Consider the following 23,818-nt stretch of genomic DNA (forward strand, 5'->3'; position numbering starts at 1 on the left):
ACATATAAAATTAAAAGCACACCCACGCGCGGGCATGAAATGAAAGGCGGCAAACAAAGAAGCGTGTTCCAGCAGCTGCATGTTTCTTTCTCGTGTTAGAATTAGTGATGGCTTCATCCATCACGCCTGTCACTAACAATCCAATAACACGCAGCAACACACGCTGCAATCCACGTATCGAACCCGCACTGGAAATGCATCACACCCACGCAGCACCATTTTATCTTTACGCTCTTTTTTTTTTCCCCACAGACACATTTTCTCTTCCTTTCTTCTTCGTATTATTTGCATTTATTGATTCTTTATTAGTTGGTATTTATTTATTTGTTAATTATTTAGGCCTAATTTAGTCCCTTACGCACAAGGAAGACACGTTTTCCAAAATGCTAATACAACTATTATTATTATTATTACTTTAAAACCCTTTTTTACACTTTCCCACTCTCTCTCCCTTTCTTCTTCTTCTTAGCATTTATTTATGATTGATTTATTTGGTATTTATTAATTCATTAACTATTTTATTTATTGTATTAATTATTTATGTATTATTATTTTGGATTCATTTATTTGTCATTTATTTAGGCCCAATTTGGTCCCTCACCCACACATAGAAGACATGTTTTCTGAAATGCTACTAGTATTATTACTGTTTTTAAAAATGATTATCATTACTGTTTTATATTATTTTGATTATGTTATCTTTACAAACCTCGTTTTCACACCTGCTCTCTCTTCCTTTGTTCTTCTTATTATTAGCATTTATTGGTGATTTATTTATTTCCTATTAATATACTTTATTTTTAAAATACGTATTGTATTTATTAATTGTTTATTATTTATTTCTTTACGATAAATTTGGTCCCTAAGCCACACATAGAATACATATTTTCTAAAATATTACAATTATTATTATTATTATTGGTATTGCTATTATCATTTTTACTATTTTTTCTTTCTAAACCTCTGTCACACCCGCTCTCTTCATTTATTGTTATTATGAGCATTTATTCCTGATTATTTATTCATTTATTTATCAAGCCCTTATTTGGTCTCTAAGCCACACGTAGGACGTGTTTTTCCAAAATGCCGTCTTTATTAAATATAAAACTAAAAACTAAAACCGAACAAACGACCGGTGATGTATTCTTAACTTGATGTGTTCTTGCATCGTACAGATGTGGTTTGACGTGGACAAAGAACGTATACTGTCGTCACTGCAAGTCATTGAAAGAGTGACATTTATTGAGCGTCTTATTAGCATTTTTTGCTATCGTGACTAAAACGTCACGTCAAGGCTTTCCGTAGCAATTTGAAGACTAAAAGCCCAAATGTGATATTTTCCTAGCTTGGTTTCTATGAATTCATTGAAGAAATGACTTCAATTGTCATATTTCACACCGTATTAAAGTATTACAATTGTTACACGGATTTAAAAAGTAAGCTTTTGGAAATGACGCACCGCCATTTTGGGGAAGGTGTATTGGGATAGTCACATGACTGTCACATGACAAGCACTTTTTAAGGATTTTTGACTTTTTATTGCAGGCTGTAAAAATGACAAAGGTAAAGATGCCTTCAAGTCAAACATCTACTGCTTGTTTTCTTTTCTTTATTAAGCTGCGTGTTCTTTTTTTTTGTTTACACACAACTTCACAATTTGGCAACAAAGATGCGAGATCAAAGAAACGGTGAGAATGCAGCGTCTGTCTGTGTCCGGGACAAAGTTCAATTGAAATGTGCGCTTCGTAAACTTCACTCTTCCGCAACGTGGTGCATTCAGGGAGCGTCAAATATGGAGGGAAATCTTTCGCCTGGACGGAAGACAGGATCGGTGACAGAGAAAACGAACGGTGCGGGCGTTCCCGGCGTGTGTTTCGGTGCTGGAGAATCCGTGAAAACGTGATCCAAAATGGCCGCCCACATAGAAAATGCAAAAAGCATCTCAGGGTTTCACAGAGCAAGATACAAAAGAAAAGCATCGAAACAAGCACAAATCTATACAAGCACAACAATTCCAGTTTTTATACATATTTTTAACATAGTCTTCACGTGTGTGTGTGTGTGGGTGTGTGTGTGTGTGTGCGTGTGCATCAGGGGCGTCCAAACCGTTTCCAATCACGCAGAAATAAGTCAAAAGCGAAATATCATAAATAAAAACAGCTGCATTTGTGTCATTAGCATGATGACTTTTTATAGTTGTATTGTTTTCCTGTGCTCCAAATAGTATCTCATCCTTGTGTTCATTTGATTCTTGGAAAAGATCAACAAAAGGCCCCCCGGGGCCACACTTTGGAGACCGCCGCTGTGGTTTTCGATGGATATTTGGAAGTAAAGCTTCTCGCCCGCATGAGGCTTCAAAAAAGAAAGGAGGAAAGGAGCGAGTGTGGTATAAAAATAAATAAATAATTTAAAGCAGGAGATGTTTCTCTTCCATGAAGTCCTTTTGTCACTGCAGTCCCACGACGTGTTTTTGAAGTACAGGTGATGGGGTTTTTTTTCCTCTCCATGCGTGCAGCCACAGGGCAACAAAGACCACGGGGGGCGCTGGGTGACGATGGGGGTCGTGAGGTGGTCTGGTGGGAAACGCATGGCGGCCGCATGAAGAACATCCCTGAGCCAAGCATGGAGGCCTGCGTGGCACAAACAACACACAATGCAACGTTTCATCATTTTCTCAACATTTCAACTTTTTCTCCTAAAGGGGCCGCCTTTTCGCTGTTCCCCCTCCCACCCCCTTTTTTGTAATCCTATTCTTCGCGGAGGTACCCCAGTGGAGCGGAGTACAGGAGAAGACAAACAGTTTTTAATCAACACTACCAAAGGTGTCAGCCTTTTTCACAGTCACAGCAAACAGAGTCACACGGCAGGCGCTGCTGTCAGCGTCAGGCCGGGAGAATGCAGTAGTTCTAGTGATGAAGCTGAGAGCGACGCTTTATTTTTATCACAAAGATGTGAGTATTAAAGCGGCGAAGTATATAAAATGTTGCTTGATGTTCTTATCAGTTCCAGTGAAAGCTTTGAGATGATTCACTTGTTAGCTAATAGTAATCCGCCAGGAGTATTTTAAACATCCATTTTAAAACCTGTTTTTGGGGGCTGTATAGAAACATGCCAACATTTTTCCTCCGTTTTCATTTTCCAGTGAGTGCACAATATGTCTCGTCGTGTTATTAATACACTGCGTGAGGCCAACTGCATCTTTAATGTATTTTTATCACATCTAATATCCTGTTAGCAGCTTTCTAACACATACAAACAGGAAGTGGAAGTCAGCTATGTCGCCCGTCTATGATGTCATCAGCACTTGACTCTGTGGTTGTTTTCCGACTAACACAGTTACGCCACAAGTCTCACAAATGCACAGTTTTAAAAAAACGTGCAAAAAACTTTGGCAGCGAGGTGAACACGGACACCGCTTCAGTGGTTTACTTGAATTCACTCGTGTTTCGCACCTTCTTTAGCAAAACGCTGCAGCTTTCTTTGGCTCCATTTTGGCTTATTTTGCAGCCATGATCAAAAGACAAGCAGAGACTCGAGGTGAGAAACACTATTGCTGTCCTGCAGATTGCCTCATGTGTTCCATGCTGCTTAAACGTGATGGCTTTGGCTTTGTTGTGCGTGTAGAAGTGTGGTATTTGTGAGCAAACGTGGTGCTGCAGTCAGCATACAGTACGCTCCCGCTGCACGTGGAATTAGGCGAGATAAAAACTGCAGTCCTCATTGAACGACACCGTTAGCACCGCCCGCCATTAACAACTGGATAAATATATCCAACGTTTATTCCGCTTGAAAAGCACATCTTTATTCTTCCCCCGTAATCACAGTGGTGTTTAGACGTGGTTAGCATCGTAGGGGGAATGATCAGACGAGGCTGCGTTGGCGCCGTTGGATGAAAAAAATGAAGCATATGCGCCTCCTATTTCCATATAAAGAGCTCATTAATCAAGCTAAGTGTCATTACACCACTGGAGTGTGCCTGTTAAATAAAACCCTCCGTGCTCGGACGCCTCCGGCTGGCGATGTGTCTTGATTTGAAAACTGTCAGCAGCGGTGGGAGGAGGAGGAGGACGAGGATTCTTCATCAGATTGCAGGGTGAGAAAAGATGGGGGAAATGGAAGAAGAAGAAGGAGGAATGCTGAACACCACTTTTAGCAGCTACACAAGACCTTTCACATGGGAATGGTAAAGAGCTGTGCCCTGCCATTGGCTGGCGACCAGTCCAGGGTGTACCCCGCCTCTCGCCTGAAGTCAGCTGGGATAGGCTCCAGCATACCCGCCACCCTAGTGAGGATAAGCGGCATAGAAGATGGATGGATGGATGTTAAAGAGCTGAAGTGGGAATGTTAGGGATGTGGAAAATGTTTTGATGCTGCAGTGGTTGGAATGGTTTGAATTTGGGGCTGGAAAATGAGGAATTCTGGAAAAACTGGGAATTTTTTGAATAATGAATGTTTTGAATGAGCTGAATGTGTTGGTGCCAGAATGGTTAGAATTGGTTGGGAAATGTGGAAGGAATGAAAATTCTCAAGCGCAAAAGGAATTTGTGTTGGCAAAATGTGGAATTTCCAGAAAAGTGGGAATTTTGGGGATGTGGAAAATTGTTAGTTGAAATGTCCTGAGTGAGCTGAACATTTTCATGGCGCACTATGTCCACCATCTTTGTGCTTGTGATGGTGCAAGGCCATTGGATGTCCGACAAGGAAAGGATATTCCTGGTTGACAACTTCCCAGATTTTCTACAAAGGGTAAAAATATTCCTGGTAAAGAACTTCCTGGATGTGCTACAAATGAGAAGAATATACCTGGTAAAAAAAAAAAACAACCTTCCCTGATGTACTGCAAATTGAAAAAATATTCCTGGTAAAGAACTTCCTGGATTTGCTCCAAATGATAAGAATAAACCTGGTAAGGAATTTCCCCGCTGTGCTACAAATGGTAAGAAAATTCCTGGTAAATCCTACAAATGGTAAGAATATTCCTTGTATAGAACTTCCTTCATGTGCTAGAAATGGTAATAATATTCCTGGTAAAGAACTTTCCGGAGTTCCAACAAATGGTAAGAATATTCCTGGTAAATAACATCTTGGATGTGCTACAAGTGGTAAGAATATTTCTGGTAAATCATACAAATTGTAAGAATATTCCTGGTAAAGAACATCTTAGATGTGCTACAAATGGTAAGAATATTGCTGGTAAATCCTACAAATTGTAAGGGTATTCTTGGTAAAGAACATCTTGGATGTGCTACAAATGGTAAGAATATTCCTGGTAAATCCTACAAATGGTAAAAATATTCCTGGTAAGAGAGTCTTGGATGTGCTACAAATGGTAAGAATATTCCTGGTAAATCTTACAAATGGTAAGAATATTCCTGGTAAAGAGCATCTTGGATGTGCTACAAACGGTAAGAATATTCCTGGTAAATACTACAAATGGTAAGAATATTCCTGGTAAAGAACATCTCGGATGTGCTACAAATGGTAAGAATATTCCTGGTAAATCCTACAAATGGTAAGAATATTCCTGGTAAAGAACATCTTGGATGTGCTACAAACGAGTAAGAATATTCCTGGTAAATCCTACAAATTGTAAGAATATTCCTGGTAAAGAACTTTCTGGATTTCCTACAAACAGTAAGAATATTCCTGGTAAATCCTATAAATTGTCAGGATATTCCTGGTAAAGAACTTTCTGGATTTCCTACAAATGGTAAGAATATTTGTGGTAAAGAAAGTGAAAGTGTGTAGTACGTACTTTACCCTGTTGTTGGTGCTGGTGTGAGTGGGGGGCGGGGTTACATGTAGTGCCACTGGCCATCCATGCCCATGTTCATCCCCATGCCTCCCATTGGTCCTGCAACAAGGACAGGAAGTAAAGTTAAACATCACGGCTTTATGCTTCAATGTAAATAATAAATACTGTATCACTCCACCATTAAAATGACAAATAACATCAAATGACACGACCGTGACTTTAGAATTGCGTGTCACAGAGTGTATCACAACAATAACACATTACAATATGTTGAAAAAGATGAAATACAAGTGGACTGGAGTGATCACTGTTTTATGTTTAGATGCAAAACTCAGACCACGAAAATACACAAATTCAATGAGTAATTCCATTTCTGAGACCAACACGAGATTCCAAGGGCATATTGCACAAGTTTGTTTGCAGGAATATCGCTGACCTCCAGGTCTGAGACCCATGTGCTGCTGCCCGTCCAGTACGAAGCCTCCCATTGGTTGGCCGTCTGGACTGTAAGCTGTACCCTGACTCACTGAAGGCGGGATAGAAAATAGATCCATTGTCAAGGGAACAAAAGTACAATCCATCTGTTGCCATATGACTTTTTAGTTGAGCGCTATTTCATTGCTTTTGATTTCAGGTTTACCTGCTCTGTTGGACTGGTCAATCATTGGCTGAACTATTCTCCTCCTTGCATTGATGAACCTGGAAAAGACAAACCACATCCAACTCATGACAATCCTTCCAATGCCAGAAAAAAAAGCACCGGGCAAGTTTCATACAGTGGTCATTTTGTTCCTTAAAATTCTATACATACTGCAACACCCCATAATTTTGGAAAAGTTTGCAAATGTATCCACTGATCATCTTTTGATGTGTTTCTGCAGCTTCACTGGAGTCCGCCTGGGGCAAACGCAGCTGATTGGACATGATTTGGAAAGGACACGCCTGTCTATGCAGTACATGAGCAGGTTGTAGCCCATGACCCATTACACTCAAGCTCACGAAAGACGACAGGCTTTGTGTGTGGTAATTCATATACAGTAATCACTCGTTCCAGACCTGCCCGTGATAAGTGAATTTTCGTGAAGTAGGATTCCTCATTTATACATTTTTATAATTTTTTGTAGTTAGACCATAGAATCCTTGATACTGCCTTCTAAATATGTTTTTTTTTTAACATTGTTAGAGCCTTCCAGACATCACCTTTACACATTACCCAGTCGGCTACAGTAGACATATAAGACATAAATAAGACATAATATGTTAATAATAATTAATAATGTTCCTTTTTTATTTCATGTTCTGCACAGTATTTCTCATGGTGGCTACTGTCTCATCAAGTAACATTACTGACACCTAGTGACCAGCGTAGAATACTACATACATACTTTATCATCACAACGTCTTTGAATGCATTCTGAATGTCTTATATTTGTATTTTACTTCATTTAGCCATTTTTACGATTGAAAATGCTTCATTTATTTATCAATTAGCTTAAATATGCATCTTTTTGACTAACGATAGGCAGCGATGATTTATTCATGAACATATTTTTGAAAAACCGTGAGAGGGTGACGCTGCGAATTCAAAGTGCGAAGGCGTGAAGGGTTACTGTACGTAATAACATCGTCGATGACTGATCGTTTGTTGACTTCCCGCCTTTAAAATGTTAGCATTTTCTAACAGTGAGAGAAAAAAAATAGATAGTGATGAAGGAAAAGAAAAGAAAGAAAACATGGAAATAAAAGACAAAAGACAATAAGAGTCCTAAGAGTCCTAAGAATGACTATAGAAACATAAATAAATAGGACTAAAAAAAGTCAAATTAAACAATTAAAAAAAAACAATTAAAGAAAAGTAAAAATGTAAAAGTTAATAAGATTATAACAAAATAAATAAATAAATAAATATACAGTATGTACGCATGAGATAAACTAAAACTGTTTAATTGAGATGTTTTTCTTTACTGTTTTTAGAAGCGTTAACTCGATGCTGTGTATGCTGTGGTAGACTGGATACAGTCGGTCTCTAAAAAAGCCTGCAGTGTCTCAGGAGACCTGACTCATAATCTGCTTGTCTTCCGTCCACACACACTCTGGTTTGATAGAAGCTTGCAACATATCTTCAAAAAAACAATTATTGATTTGGGTTTAGCCTCGTAGCCGCCGGCTATAACGTGACTAAGTGCTTTCCCGATATTCTTCCATCAACACGTCCCGCATGTGCATTGACGTCTGGATTAGAGCGTCTCATGCTGTGCTGCAACGTAACGCTGCATCATTGATGACGCATTCAAGTTGCATCGCGGCAGGACAGTTTTATTCCTAAAAACATGAACATGTCATGTCTGTTATTTTGTATTGTTTCCCGTCGGTGGTTCTTTTTTTGTGTTTCCTCTGCAGATTCCTTTACTTCCGGTGTGGGGGGCGGAGCAATGAGACACACCTGCAGCCACTTCTCAAAAACACGGCAGGAAGACGCCAGATTGTTCCTCTTCTTCGTTGAATCCCGTTCTCGTCTTCTTCCACTTTCTTCTGTTACCTCTTATGTAGATGACATCAAGCTGACTTCTCGCCACTCATTGCTCGGCTGGTGTAATTTGCACCAATTGAACCATTTTTTTTAACCGCTGTCTCTGAATAACCGCTTGCTGCCGCTCACTGCTCAAGCGCTGTCGCTCCCTGTGCGTTCTACGCCCTCTGCGTTGCTGAGTGCTGAGTTTTGGCGCTCTGGAGGCGAGCATCGACTCGGTGGCCTCGCAATCCCCGCCTCCTTTCTGATTGGCCACTTCAAACGCCTACCGTCTCCAGGTCAGAGCCGATTCGAGGAAGAGTAGCAACCAAATTCTGCCGCCATGATGACACCACTTGCGGGGGCGGTCTATTCAATGCCCGCCCCTGGAGTGCCAACACTCAGCAATGGCGAGTGACTCTCGGTTAGCGTTTTTCTACGTGCAGATTTTGGCACTGGATTGAGAAGGGTAGAAATAGATTGAATAGATTGACGCAAATGTGGTGTTGTTTCATGTAAACTTTGTTCAGCATGTTCAAGTATGATAAATCAAGTATGATGTGTGTGTGTGTGTGTGTGTGTGTGTGTGTGTGTGTTTGAGAGGACCGTACCAGTTGTTGACTTGGAGGATGGTGAGGCCCGTGTCTTGTGCGAGTTGTTTCTTCTGTTCCTCTGAGGGGTATGGGTGCTGTGGGGGATCAGAAAGGTCTAATAAATAATTCCAGTTTTAATATTACAGTGGGACAGACTGTGTCGGGTCACGGCTCTGCGTCTGACCAATGTTTGGTCTGGTGAACACTTTCGGCTGCGAGCGCGTGGCTTTGTGTGACAGTATTTGACATTGCTTGACAAACGAGCGGGTGGGATGTAAAGAGGCACAATAGCGCCTTTTGTTTGGGGCCCTGGTAAGGCCAGAACCCCCCGTCACCCTTCTACCCCTCCCTAGCGAACTCCAGCCACCTTTCCCCTGGCCGACAGTGCGTGTGTGTGTGAGAGAGAGAGAGAGAGAGGGAGGAGGGTGGCAGATGGCAGACAGAGGTGACCTGAGCTCTGGGACCAAGGTGGCGGGCCAGTCGTCATTCTGCTGCTGTCAGACCCTCAGCTGCCTCCCGTGCTCATCAGTGAAGGATGAGCTTCCAAACACTTCATTTTCAACTTCTTTTGAGACACACACGCACACACACACACACACACACACACACACACACACACACACACACACAGGATACAAATGTAATCAGATACACTTGCCTCCACAGTAGTAAGGACCGGAGAAGTCAATTCGTGTCGAAATTGCGTGTGAATGCTGGAGAAGTGAAGCTGTGCATTTTGTACATCGTTAAATGTTGTGCTGTTAGAATGATTACGTAACGTTTGTGTTTGGGAGAATCTGGGATTTCTGCAAAAGTGGGAATTCCCGAGATATGGAACGTTGTTTGTTTGAATGACACGGATGGGATAAAGCAGGGGTGTCCAAACTTTTCCCACATCCTGAAAAATGAAAGGATAACAAATAAGAGGTGAAAAAGCCTATTGGTATCCACTTGGCGCTTTTGCTCTTTTTTTCTTTTTTTTTTCAAATATTTCAAATAATCTTCATACACTTTGTACTTACTAATATCATCACACTATTCCCATAACATTTTGACATTAATCCCATGACATTATAACTTTTTTCTTAACCTAATTTCCCCAAAATTACAACTTCATTTTGTTTTGTTTGTTTCTCGTAAAATTACAAATGTATTTTTTCTTTAATATTTCCGCTTCATGCTCAGAAAATGACGTTACTTTTCTAAATTTTTCTTAATATTACGACGTTATTCTCATAAAATTGGGACTTTATTCTCCTTAGATTATGACTTTGTTCTCTTAATATTCTGACTGTATTTTCGTAAAATGACAACTCCCTTTTCCATTTCTGCTGTTTTTTTTAAATGTTACAACTATTTCAACTTTCGTCTTATCCCGTAATATTTTGACTTTATTATCATAAAACTGTAACGTTTTCCGCAACCTAAATTTCCATAAATTACAACTTTATTCTTCATTTTGTTTTTTCATAATATTACGACTTTAAAAAATGTTTAGCTTTTTGCTACAAAAACGTCATTTTTCCTCATAATATTATAACGCTAGACTCGCAAAATTACTACTTTTTCTAGTTTGAATTTTATCTCTTAATATTTTGACTTTATCCTTGTAAAGTTACTGCTGATTTATCCATTTTTGTTAGTGTTGTGTTTTTTTTGTTTCTTTATGAAATTCAAATTTTTAGAACGTGCCGGGGCCAATAACTAAATGTTTTTGTATTGGATTGGTTTGAAAGAAATGCAAAACTGTTAAACGTCTTCATTCGTTCAAAAAATCTTAGCCTGAAAGATTTAAGTTTGTGGGACTTTGGCAAAAGTGAGAATTTTCGGGATGTGCCAAATTGTTAGTTTGAATGGTTTGAGAGAAATGTGAGAAATGCAAAACTAAAAGTTCTTCACTTTTGGTAGTAAGAAGGCAATAACTAAAACATGGTTGTCAAAAGGGCCTCTAACAATGAGAAAAATAAATCTGCGGTGTTCCCTCGCTTATCACGGTTCACCTTTTGCGGATTCGCTGTTTCGCAGAATTTTTTCAGTGCTTCTTTTTTTTTTATTACAGCGTATGAACACTGTACCAGGCCGAGCCTGCCCCTTTAAGACGAAATTGAGTGTCTGCCTCTTCCCTCTCTCGTCTGTCTGCACCGCCCATTGTTTTCTGCATCCTGATTGGCTGTAGACCATTGTCAATTATTCTCCTTTGTGCCGCCCTGCTGTTTCTCCTGTGTCACTGCTAGCTTGCTTGCTAGCTTGTAAATGAATCTTGAGTTCGAAGGACAAGGACTGAAACAGAAGGAGTACTGCAGCAACATGTTTTAACAAGGATACAAAAACGCTACAGTACAGCGGAACAGCGCCAGGATGAAAAGGCACGGTCACAGGAGTGAAATACACGTGAGTGATTTCTTGTGTCCGACCTTTAGATTGATCATTAATAGTCAAACGATGGTTTGAACTTTTTGGAGTGCTTAAACAAGAGAGAGATGTGAGAAAAATGTTATTGCCCGTGTATGGTGCCTTAAAACATATATAATCATATACAACATATATAACCATTGTAAAAAAAACATGAAGTTGGCTACTTTGCGGATTTCACTTATTGCGGGCAATTTTGGGAACCTATCCCCCGAGATAAACGAGGGAACACTTTGTGGAACAATTTACATTTTTGCTAAGTTACGCTACAGATAAGGGGAGAAAATACTCAAAAAAGTCTTGAAACTGTAAGTACGCAAAGTGTGGCCCGGGGGCCATTTACCGTCCATGGCTGTTTTTTTACAGGCCAAGGGCACATTCTAAAAATAGTATTAAACATAATTAAACAAAATAAAGATGAAATATTAAGAGAGTGAGGTCATAATATTAATAGAAAAGATGGCATATAGTTGAAAAATTGAAGGGGAAAAAGTCGTAATATGACAAACAAACCAAACAAAAAATAAAGTTGCAATTTTTGGAAAATTAGGTTGGGAAAAATCTTATAAAGACATAATATTACAAGAAAAATTGGACAAGTTGAAATATTTCTAAAAATGTTTTTTTAAAAAAGCAAAAATTGTAACGTAAGGAGAAAAAGTTCATACTAATAAAACGCTTTGTCGCTGATATCAAAGCAAAGATGCAGGCTGTTGTTTTCTAAAAATAAGAAAAATGTCTGCATCTCTACTTGGCTTGGTTTAGAAAATGGAAAAGTGGCCCCAGCATCCTTAGATTTTTTAGTATGCGGCCCTCGGTGGACAAAGGGCGGACACCCCGGGTGTAGAAGTATTCGTGGGGCTGTAATGAAGATGGCGACACTTGAATCGACAAACAAACGTTCACTTTTCTGTGAAGTGTGACGCAGTTCGTGGAATCCAGCATTGAAAGTTGACCATTCATGTTTGAACGTCGCCAAATGAGAGCTTGCTTGGAAAGCGACCGTTCTGGCAAAGCGAGGATGAAGAATCTAAAGAAGTGAAACCTTTCCGGCTGCTTTCTGCACCGGGATCTTTCAGAATAGGCCACAAAAGCACGAGGGTGCGACACAGCGGCCCCCTCAGCCCCAAAAAACGGCCTTGCAAGCGCAGGCCTCACAGCGCAACGTCTGACAAAGCATCAGCCGGCTCCTTTCAGAGCTCCACGCCGATGAATGCTTGATGGCGTTGCAAAAGGCCTTTCACACACCCGAGTCTCAAGCTTGCACACTTTTCATTGGCACATCCTGCTGCAGCAAACAACAAATTATGCCTGAAAGAGGATGGGGGACAGAGAGGGGATAATTCAATGATCCTTGTTTTCATCTGCAACATCTGACGGCGGGCTTTGCAAATGAGGGGATTACTCAAGTACAGGAGCTTTCAGGAAGGAAACAAGTTGGAGCTATGACACACATGAAAAACACGCCGCCTTTGAGACCTTGGACAAAAGCTAAAGCACTCCTAGCGGGAACTTCTACGCCGCTGCGGCTTCTACCGCCATCACCACACCATCATCTCGCTTCAGGACGCACCTCAAGCAAGGGGACGCAATGCAAAACATAAACGAGCTTAGCATTTTTGTGTTAACAGCTTGAATGACTTTGAAAATCAAACATTAAGAAAATGCTAACTGCCAGGTGGCCATCCTGCAACAAATACAACATGTCTAATTATTAACATCGCAGCTTTATTCTGGTAAAATTCCAATCGTTCTCATAATATTACCACTCTATTCTTGTGGGGTTAGGTGCGGGGCAGAGGTGTCACAAGACACCCGACCCACCAGACGATGCACGAGATTTTAAAATCCATTTGAAGAAAAGTACAATGAAAAAATATGACTTGACAAACCTATTTGATTAAATGAGTCACAAAACAATGCAGGTGTGTTTTAAAATGGTTAATGGCCCACAATTTGGTATTATTGTCAACATTTTTTGATACCAAATAAACCCCTGTTATGATAATAAATAATAACATATTATAATAATGCAATACTTCTCTCTGTAAAGTTGCGGAATTGGCGTTTGTGATATTTATTTTCTCACAGGTAATTTGTACTGTTTGTCATGTCAGTTATTAGTGTCAACATTTTAGCTTCTTTGTGTTCCATTTAGCCGTTTTGCTCTATTTTTCCACTTTTGCTGGGCTTTGTTTATTTTGTTTCTGCAATGAGCCACACTTTGTACCCATTTGTGTTCTGCACACCAGACTGTCTTGGTCTCACCAGGAAGGAGAGGTGGTGCCTTCTTGGCTTTGTTGTTGCATTTTGGAGGGGTTTATGCAGCTTTCAGACCGGCATCAGACCGACAATGCATGGGGATACTTTTGTATAATTGGAGGTGAAGCTGCGCGAGAGTGCTGAGGTGCAGAGGCGCTTCAAGCAAGAAACACTTCCCGACTTTCGCTTTTATTACACGCCCTCAACATGGATCTCGTCTACGTATGACGTGTTTGCTTGTAAATTTAACAAGCCTAAACAGAACCGCTCGGTGATTAAGGGTGCAGACAAGTCCGACAATCTACGTGTTTTGATTTGACAACGCTGAGTAACTTTGATCAAATGTAATTACTACAGCTTCTGCTTGGCGACAGATGTCCTGAAAACGTTCGACGACGGAAAAAAACAGCCACACGTCACACGTTGATAGCTAGAGCTAGAGATAGCTAGAGTTGATAGCTGGATTGCAAGGTCTATAGTGTGCGTTTAGCGCTTAATCCAGCAATGCCCTGCACACAGCCACTTTCCTATTACTGTGTTATCACCCATAGCAGCAATGCCATAACTGACAGGCTGACTGGCTTTTTTATTGGCCCACGGAACGTTCTAAAAATGGAATGCAAAAAATCCAAAACTCAACAGTAATTTTAAAAGAATAACATCAAAATTAAAGAGAAAAAAAGTGGTAATCCAATGAGAAAAAGTCATAATTTTACAAGAATAATGTAATATTATAAGGAAACATAACGTCATTTTAGTAGCATAAAGTGGAAATATATATATATATATATATATTTTTTAACAAGTCCTAATAACATGAGAAACAAACAAATCAAAATAAAGGTGTCATTTTTGGAAAATTAGGTTGGGAAAAAAGTTATAATATTATGAGAATAAAGTCAAAATATTATGGAAATAAAGTCATAATTACAAGAAGAAAATTTACAAGCAGAAATAGTTGAAATGGCAGAAATGGAAAAAAACGGACGTAATTTTACGAGAATAAAGTCAAAATATAAACAGAAAAAAAGTCGTTCTAACGAGAAAAAAGAACGATTTCATGAGAATAAAGGAAAAATAATGTCATTCTAGTTACATAAAGTTGAAATATTAAAGAAAAAAGACGTTATCGTTTTTAAATCCGTAATCTGAAAAACAAACAAAACAGCAACTGAAGTTGTCATTTTGGGGAAAATTAGGTTGGGGAAAAAGTTATAATTTACAAGAATAAAGTAAAAAGAAATCATGGGAAGAGAGTCATAATTATGAGAAGAAAATTTACAAAGTGAAGAAAGTTGAACTATTTGGAAAATAAAAAAAAAACAGCAGCAAAAACGGTGAAAAAAGAGCAAAGATGGAAGTTCGTACTAATAATACGCTTTTTCACCAATAATGCTGAATGAACATTTCAGTATGTGGAACTCAGTTAGTTGTTTTTCTTGTAAAATTGTGCCTTTTTTCCGCTAAAATGTGTGAATGCTGAGAAGCATATAAAATTTGACACAATTTTTCATCTACGCATTCCTACTGTTCTTCTTCCTCCTCATTGGTTGTCCGCAAACTCCTCCCACATTTCTCATCCAAGTCAAAGCAATCCAATATCAAAATGTTCAGCTCATTCAGGACATGTAGGCTATCTATCGGGACTTTTCCGACAAATTCCCACATTTTCCATGTAGGACTTTGCTTATTCTGTCCATGGTGGCATGGCTCAGAACCACCAGCCTTCATCCCAAACACTTTGGGTGGAGAAGAGGGTGCACCAGTCACATTGTACCCTTACGGACCAGGTACCAAACATGGTCTCTTTTGCTTCCTGGTCCAAGAAGGATGGTTTCTACCAAGATGGATGGCGTGGGTAGCTTGTCTTACCGTAAGATGCTGGAATAGCCACGCTCTCATGATGTTTGTAGCCACTTTGGGGAAGATGCCTCGTTTCTTCTGCCTCTTCTTGTCTTGGTCATCTTCATCTCCTGTGCCCGGTGATGCTAAGCTGTTGTCCAGGCCATCACCTACAGGGGTCACATTACCAAAAAAGCTTAGACTCTCAGCAGTCAATCAAATTATAGGCCGGGTTTAAGGTGGACTCGGTCGCAAAGACGCTTGCTTTCAACTCGCAGTCTTTAAATGGTGTCAATGGATCCAGTAAAATGAGGCTTATGATCGGTGATATTCACCATGATTTAGTCTTTGTTTGGATGCGCTTTTAGTGCAGGACTTACAGGTCATTTAGTTGCTGAGGGAGAGGGAGAAGAGTAAGTCCACACTGCCACTATGTGGACATGTGAGGTGGACAAACATGTCACCACTTTGACTCCTCCCCTTGGCTGCCCTTCATGTTTCTTCATGTTATACTGCATATCTATATTGACATGCACAAAACATGGTATTTGGAATGGAACACATTATTTGTTGTGTATATAGATAGTGCATTGTGCGTTATTTGCCTGTTGTTGGTTGTGTACGTGGGCCGCACGGTGGTCTAGTGGTTAGCATGTTGGCCACACAGTCATAGTCAGGAGACCTGGGTTCTAATCTCTGTTGGGGATTTTTTTGTGTGGAGTTTGCATGTTCCCCCACGGGTACTCCGGTTTCCCCCCACATTCCAAAAACATGCATGTTAGGTTAATTTGGTTAATTGGCAACTCTAAAGTGTCCATAGGTGTGAGTGTGAATGGTTGTTTGTGCCCTGTGATTGTTGCCCAAGTCAGCTGAGATAGGCTCCAGCATACCCCGCAACCCTAATGAGGAGACGAATGGATGGATGGTTGTCTACATAGTTACTGCATTATGCATTATTTGTTGCGTACATAGTTAGTGCATTGTCCATTAGTGTTGTGTACATAGTTAGTATGTTGTACATGATCTGTTGTGTACATAGTTAGTGCATTGTCCATTAATGTTGTGTACATAGTTAGTATGTTGTATACTGTATTATTTGTTGTGTACATAGTTAGTGAATTGTCCATTAATGTTGTGTACATAGTTAGTATGTTGTACATGATCTGTTGTGTACATAGTTAGTGAATTGTCCATTAATGTTGTGTACATAGTTAGTATGTTGTACATGATCTGTTGTGTACATAGTTAGTGCATTGTCCATTAATGTTGTGTACATAGTTAGTATGTTGTATACTGTATTATTTGTTGTGTACATAGTTAGTAGATTGTCCATTAGTGTTGTGTACATATTTAGTATGTTGTATATTATTTGTTGTGTACATAGGTAGTGCATTGTCCATTAGTGTTGTGTACATAGTTAGTTTGTTGTATATTATTTGTTGTCTACATACTGTAGTTAGTGCATTGTCCATTAGTGTTGTGTACATAGTTAGTATGTTGTACATGATCTGTTGTGTACATAGTTAGTGCATTGTCCATTAGTGTTGTGTACATATTTAGTATGTTGTATATATTTGTTGTGTACATAGGTAGTGCATTGTCCATTAGTGTTGTGTACATAGTTAGTATGTTGTATATTATTTGTTGTCTACATACTGTAGTTAGTTCATTGTCCATTAGTGTTGTGTACATAGTTAGAATGTTGTACATGATCTGTTGTGTACATAGGTAGTGCATTGTCCATTAGTGTTGTGTACATAGTTAGTATGTTGTACATGATCTGTTGTGTACATAGGTAGTGCATTGTCCATTAGTGTTGTGTACATAGTTAGTATGTTGTATATTATTTGTTGTCTACATACTGTAGTTAGTGCATTGTCCATTAGTGTTGTGTACATAGTTAGTATGTTGTACATGATCTGTTGTGTACATAGGTAGTGCATTGTCCATTAGTGTTGTGTACATATTTAGTATGTTGTATATATTTGTTGTGTACATAGGTAGTGCATTGTCCATTAGTGTTGTGTACATAGTTAGTATGTTGTATATTATTTGTTGTCTACATACTGTAGTTAGTGCATTGTCCATTAGTGTTGTGTACATAGTTAGTATGTTGTACATGATCTGTTGTGTACATAGGTAGTGCATTGTCCATTAGTGTTGTGTACATAGTTAGTATGTTGTATATTATTTGTTGTCTACATACTGTAGTTAGTGCATTGTCCATTAGTGTTGTGTACATAGTTAGTATGTTGTATATTATTTGTTGTCTACATACTGTAGTTAGTGCATTGTCCATTAGTGGTTTGTACATAGTTAGTATGTTGTACATGATCTGTTGTGTACATAGGTAGTGCATTGTCCATTAGTGTTGTGTACATATTTAGTATGTTGTATATTATTTGTTGTGTACATAGTTAGTGCATTGTCCATTAGTGTTGTGTACATAGTTAGTGCATTGTCCATTAGTGTTGTGTACATAGTTAGTATGTTGTATATTATTTGTTGTCTACATACTGTAGTTAGTGCATTGTCCATTAGTGGTTTGTACATAGTTAGTATGTTGTACATGATCTGTTGTGTACATAGGTAGTGCATTGTCCATTAGTGTTGTGTACATATTTAGTATGTTGTATATTATTTGTTGTGTACATAGTTAGTGCATTGTCCATTAGTGTTTTGTACATACTTAGTATGTTGTACATGATCTGTTGTGTACATAGTTAGTGCATTGTCCATTAATGTTGTGTACATAGTTAGTATGTTGTATACTGTATTATTTGTTGTGTACATAGTTAGTGAATTGTCCATTAATGTTGTGTACATAGTTAGTATGTTGTACATGATCTGTTGTGTACATAGTTAGTGCATTGTCCATTAATGTTGTGTACATAGTTAGTATGTTGTATACTGTATTATTTGTTGTGTACATAGTTAGTGCATTGGACATTATGTGTTTTTCACATAGTTAGTGCATTTCACATTATCTGTTGTGTACATAGGAGTACATTGTCCATTTGTGTTGTGTACATAGTTAGTATGTTGTATATTATTTGTTGTGTACATAGTTAGTACATTGTCCATTGTCTGTTGTGTACATAATTAGTGCATTGTCCATTATTTGCAGTCAGTGCATAATACATGATTTGCTGTGTACATAGTAAGTGCATTGCACTTTATTTGTTGTGTACACAGTGACTGCATTGTACATTATTGCAATACACACAACAAACTGTACATACTGTAGTTTGAGCTTGGACTTAAACCAAAACAAGATAAAGTGTTTTTAAGGTGCAATATAAATGTAAAGATAAAAGCGTAAAATCCCCAGAGGTTTTTTATTCCTGCTCGTGTGGCAGATACGGCATCCGGGGTGAGACTCGGCTCTTGTGTGGCACGGCATCACAAGATCCTTCGCCTCTTTTTGCGTGGGGGGACAGTGGATAATGAGGAGTTTGTGGTGTGTGAGCTCAGTAAGACTGAGAGCTATTAACTAAATCTCACTCACTCACTTGACATGAAGTCATGACTGCAGGAGGGAAATAACCCAACTGGAGTCATACTCATGCATGGCGTGTTATTCACGTGTGACCTCCACTTGAAACAACTCCCATCCTTTCCTTCAAGACAAACACAAAGTCTGGCCTGTGGATGGAGTATCAACCAAATATCACCAAAGTCTGTCTTTTGCAGCACAAAGATGAGATAAAATGTGTTTTTTTAGATTCAAATTTGAATATTATGATGATAATTTGGTAAAAAGTTGTTAATTTTACATTAAAAAAGTGTTATTTTTATGACAAAATACTGCAATGTTAGAAGCACAAAGTCAGAATATGACAAAAAAGAAAAAAAAAATCATAAAACCATAATGAGAAAAAGCTGTAAGTTTACTAAAAATAAGTTGTAGCTTTACAAAATGAATGTTGTAATTTTATGACAACATAGGTTGTACTTCTATGACAAAAAGTAATCATTTTTACAAGAAAGGATTGTAATATTATTAGAAAAAAAGTTTTTTAAAAAATCTGCATTTTATGAGAAAAAATTTAAATTTTGCAAGAAAAAGTCATATTTTTATAAGAAAATATGCTCATGTTACAAGAACAAAGTCAGGATATGAGAAGAACCTTGAAGATTTAAAGTAAATATAAAAAAAAAATCTTTGTAAAGCCATAATACAAGAAAAAAACTGTAAAAGAAAAAGCCCAGAAATAAGTTTTGTAAGTGAATTTTACATTTTAGGAGAAAATAAGCTGTATTTCAAAGAAAAAAAGTCATCATTTTTACAAGAAAATATCGCAATTTCACAAGAAAAAGCCGGACTATTACAAAACAATCCGAATTTTACAAATTTTTTTTTGCAATTTATGAGAAAAAAGTTAAATTTTACAAGAAAAAAAGTCACAATTTTATTTTGAAAAAGTTGCAATTTTACAAAAAAAAGTAATATTTTTTTTATTTCTCATTCACACAGAATATGAGAAAAAGTTCAAGAAAAATGTTTTTTAGAAAATCTTTGTAAAGCCTTATTCGACAAACCAAATTTGTAAATTTCCCAGACATAATTTGACAGAATGAATGTAAATTGAGTCAGAAAATGTCATCATTCTTACAAGAAAATATTGCAATTTTATGTGAAAAAATGTATAATGGTAATCTTACAGAAAATGAGGAGAATTTTACAAGAAGGGAGTGCAATTTTATACAATGAAAGTCGGTATGTTACGAGAAAAAAAGGAATATTCTGCAAGAATAAAGTGGTGACATTACCAGGAAAGTTGCAATAGTCCAAAATGAAAATGTTAATAAACTGTAAGATGTCATTTTACAAGATTGTATTTATTGGAGAATTACCAAGTGTTGTATGTTTCATATAAAAAACTGATAAAAGCTCTTTTAGGTTTGATATTTTCTTCCCTTCCTCTACCCAAAATCCCGGGAAGCATCACCTTAAAACAACACAACACAACAAAGCCTGTCCCTCCACACTCAAGCCTAACATCACATATGAGGATGTCACATACATACATGTGCATGCCGCCATTAGCAGCATCCTTGTTTGATTTGAGAAGAAAGTTGCCTGGGATCAAGGCGGCCGGCTTCCTTTTAAGCAGAGATTTGCAGCCCCGCCTGCTAAGGCTCCGTCTCGCAGCACAAGCCCTGCCATTAATTGTGCATCAGCCAAGATGATTTACTTTTAACAGTGGTGGTTATTTTTTCTCGCCCTCGGGGCAGAGAAGCCTTGAAAGCCTGCCTAGAGGGCATGTGAATAATGCATCTGAGAGACTCCTCCCCCCAGGCGGGACAGAAAGCCTACTTTTCTTAAGATTTGCCTGAGCATGTCTTTTTGTTTTTAGGGACGCATCAATCATGCGCATCTATGTGAGCCATATTCATGAATAAATATTGCAGGTAATGAATATTGACATTAAAAAGGATGTGTGCGGGTGGGGGGTGGGGGGGTGGGGTTGTGGGAGTTTGGAGGATGTCGACCAGCTGAAGACACTGAAAACACTTCTCCCGTCCTTTAGTTTTCACTTTCGTCTGATTTGATTGGAATTTTAATAATTACTTCTTTAAGGTCAAGGACTTTTTTGGTAGAACCCATACCGAATCATTTCTTCTTCACATGTAATATTTGATATTATGAACCCCCCAACTCAAATGGTGGCGTACGGAACACATAGAAGTCATGACTGATGTGTTTTTGGTCAAATACTACCGATTGATGTGAAAGATGTTACATCTATGTTCCATTCTTCATGCTAGATGTATTCTTGACACTTTTTTGTGTGGAACAAATGTACTTTAAATTGACCAAAGAACATATATTGATTGAAAATCACGCAAATAGTGACATTTATTGAGCGTAATCCAAGGCTTTTACATTTCTGTGACAGTAAATACTCACTTCTGACAATAACAAAATGTCGTTTGCAGCGTAGATGAGCTTATGGTTTGATGTCTTTCCCGTATTTATATCTTAATGTAAATATAATATTACACCGCTTCTTTATTAAATAGTGCAGGTGTACCTAATCAAGTGGTCAGCGAGTTTATATCCAATCACTGACGCCGCTGAACAGGCCGAGTGTACATACAGTACCGTGGTGGCAATAAGTATTTGATCCCCTGCTGATTTTCTCAGTTTACCCCCTTGCAAAGATACAGTATTTACACTCCCATCACCCTGCGGTTATGCGTGAATGAACACACAAACCAGTCCTGTCCCTTTAAGAAAGTACTCCTAATCTCAGCTAATAATGTTGATAAGAGACACCAGTCACACTGACACTCGCTTCCATTCGGGCAAGACCAGAGAGCCGTGGACGTGTACAAGACTGTATTTTGGATGTGGATGAAATACAGTACAAGATATGGATGAGGGAGCGGCCCAGAATGACAAGGGATGAGCTGATTGACGATGCCAAGGGAGTCGGGAGCACAGTCAGCAAGAAAAGCATTAGTAGGACACTTTGCTTTACTCATGGATGAGATCCTGCAGTGCTCGAGAAGACACGTGCACAGACCCGTCTGAACATGGGACATGAAAACACCTGAATGACTCACACAAGGCTTGGGAGTATGTGACGTGGTCACATGACACCAAAATGGTGGTCTTTGCATGCATCAAGTGGACTCTGGGGGTGTTTCTCTCACTGAAATCCCTCCTGAGATGGGTGCAACCCCTGTGAGCAACTTAAAGAAACCTCTGACCTCTGTACTTGCCGACAAGACCAACGACTAAACCACCTTTTTTATTGCCATCACTTACGTATTTACCTCAAGCTAATACAGGGGTGTTCAAAGTGTGGCCCGGACGCCATTTGCAGCCCTTGGCTGTTTTTTTGTGTTTTTATTGGCCTGCGGCACATTCTAAGCATATATTTAATGATATATATTTAACTGACATGATATATAAATATATCATTTAACAAGAAAACAAGAGAAGCAAAAACAACAAAAATATTCTTTTACAAAAATGAGTGAAGTCAAAATATTAAGAGGAAAAAGTTGGGCTCTAACAAGAAAAAGTCGTAATTTTACGAGAATAACATCCTAATATTTTATATAGTAACGTTATTTTAGTAGCGTAAAATATAAATATTAAAGTCATAATATTATTAGAAATATTATGGGTCCAAATATTATGGCAAGTCAAAATTAAAAGAAGAAAATTTACAACAAACAAAAAAAAAGAAAAAAAACCCCCAGCAGAAATGGCAAAAAGAGCTGCGAAAATAAAGTCAAAATATTAAGAGAAAAAAGTCATATTGTAGCAAAAAAAAAACCTTCTAATTTTACGAGAATATACTCTGATTTTATGAGGGAAAATTATGTCATTTTTTTTCATGGTCCACGTGTGACGGATTGGTTATTTCTTAGTTCCGGTATGCATGCCCTTATTTTGTTACATTCCTGTTTTGTTTTGCTCGGTTTTCTGCAGCCTTTATTTCCTGTTTATGCAAACCTGGGGCTAATTTGAGTTACCCCTTTTTAGTACAGCAGCTGGTAGCTCCTTCCTTTGCTGGGTCATTGTAGTTTTTTGCCATGTTCTCTGCGTAGAATCCTTTTTATTGCTCTGCATATCTTCATTATTAAATATTTTCAACTGCACTTCGTGCCCGTCTCTGCATCTTGGTGTCACGTGATAAACCACATCTTGTAGTAGCATGGAGTTGAAATATTAAAGTCATGAGAAAGAAAACAAAACAAAGTAAAGTTGTCATTCTTGGAAAATTATGTTTGGGAAAAAGTGATCATGTTATGGGAATAAAGTCAAAATATTACAAGAAGAAAATTGACCAAGATGATTTAAGAAGAAAGTTGAAATGGGGAAAAAAAGAGCAAAGAGTGAGGGGGCTTTTTCCCCCATCTCACAAAGCTGAAATGCAGTTTTTTGTGAAATACACATATCTTCTTAGCATATCTACTTGTGTTATTACAAAATATCAAAGTGGCAAAGTTGCATCCTTTCATTTTTCACCATGTGGCCCTCGCTGGAAAAAGCTTAGACCCCCCTGGTCTAATACTAATTCCTTCATAACCTTTAATGTATTAATCATAGAAATAATGTACTGTTCATATCTGTTTTAAGTTAGAATATCAGCATGCGGGGGATGAAATACTTCTTCAGTATGTGTGTAAGCAGTATTTTGATCATCTCCAGTAAATAAGGTCAGTGTGGCTAAAAAGTAAAGAAAGAAGGAGGCCTGGCTCAGACTAATTAATCGTGCGTATGGCATGTCGCACCCCCCTCCCCAGCTCACCCTGGTCCACCTCCTCTGCGCTGGCCTCATCCTGCTTTCTTGTGCTGCAGAGGGGAAAGCCGCAGGGCACATCTTCTGCTACACTAATCGCATCTGACTGCTCCCCGGCAACTCAGCCAATCTAAGCAGTGTGTGACGCTGCAGTCTCAAAGTCGTACACCCGTGCAATTCT

General features: G+C 38.5%; 1 protein-coding gene across 2 annotated transcripts in view; it reads right to left on the bottom strand.

The window, feature by feature from the left end:
- Positions 1 to 886: 886 nt before the first annotated feature.
- meis2b (Meis homeobox 2b) overlaps positions 887 to 23,818 on the bottom strand; it is a 42,860-nt gene continuing 19,928 nt past the window's right edge. Inside the window, exons 8-13 of one of the 2 annotated variants that reach the window (XM_054762027.1) lie at positions 15,404 to 15,543; positions 8,876 to 8,952; positions 6,396 to 6,454; positions 6,192 to 6,281; positions 5,761 to 5,854; positions 887 to 2,630 (exon numbers count right to left, since the gene is read on the bottom strand). In XM_054762027.1, the coding sequence (XP_054618002.1) occupies positions 5,796 to 5,854; positions 6,192 to 6,281; positions 6,396 to 6,454; positions 8,876 to 8,952; positions 15,404 to 15,543 (425 nt within the window). In that variant the 3' untranslated portion in view covers positions 887 to 2,630; positions 5,761 to 5,795. Of the gene's footprint in view, positions 2,631 to 5,755; positions 5,855 to 6,191; positions 6,282 to 6,395; positions 6,455 to 8,875; positions 8,953 to 15,403; positions 15,544 to 23,818 lie in introns of both variants that reach the window. The other variant, XM_054762025.1, reaches the window with a different exon arrangement.

Source organism: Dunckerocampus dactyliophorus, chromosome 19 (genome assembly GCF_027744805.1).
Source record: "Dunckerocampus dactyliophorus isolate RoL2022-P2 chromosome 19, RoL_Ddac_1.1, whole genome shotgun sequence".
Lineage (NCBI taxonomy): Eukaryota > Metazoa > Chordata > Actinopteri > Syngnathiformes > Syngnathidae > Dunckerocampus > Dunckerocampus dactyliophorus.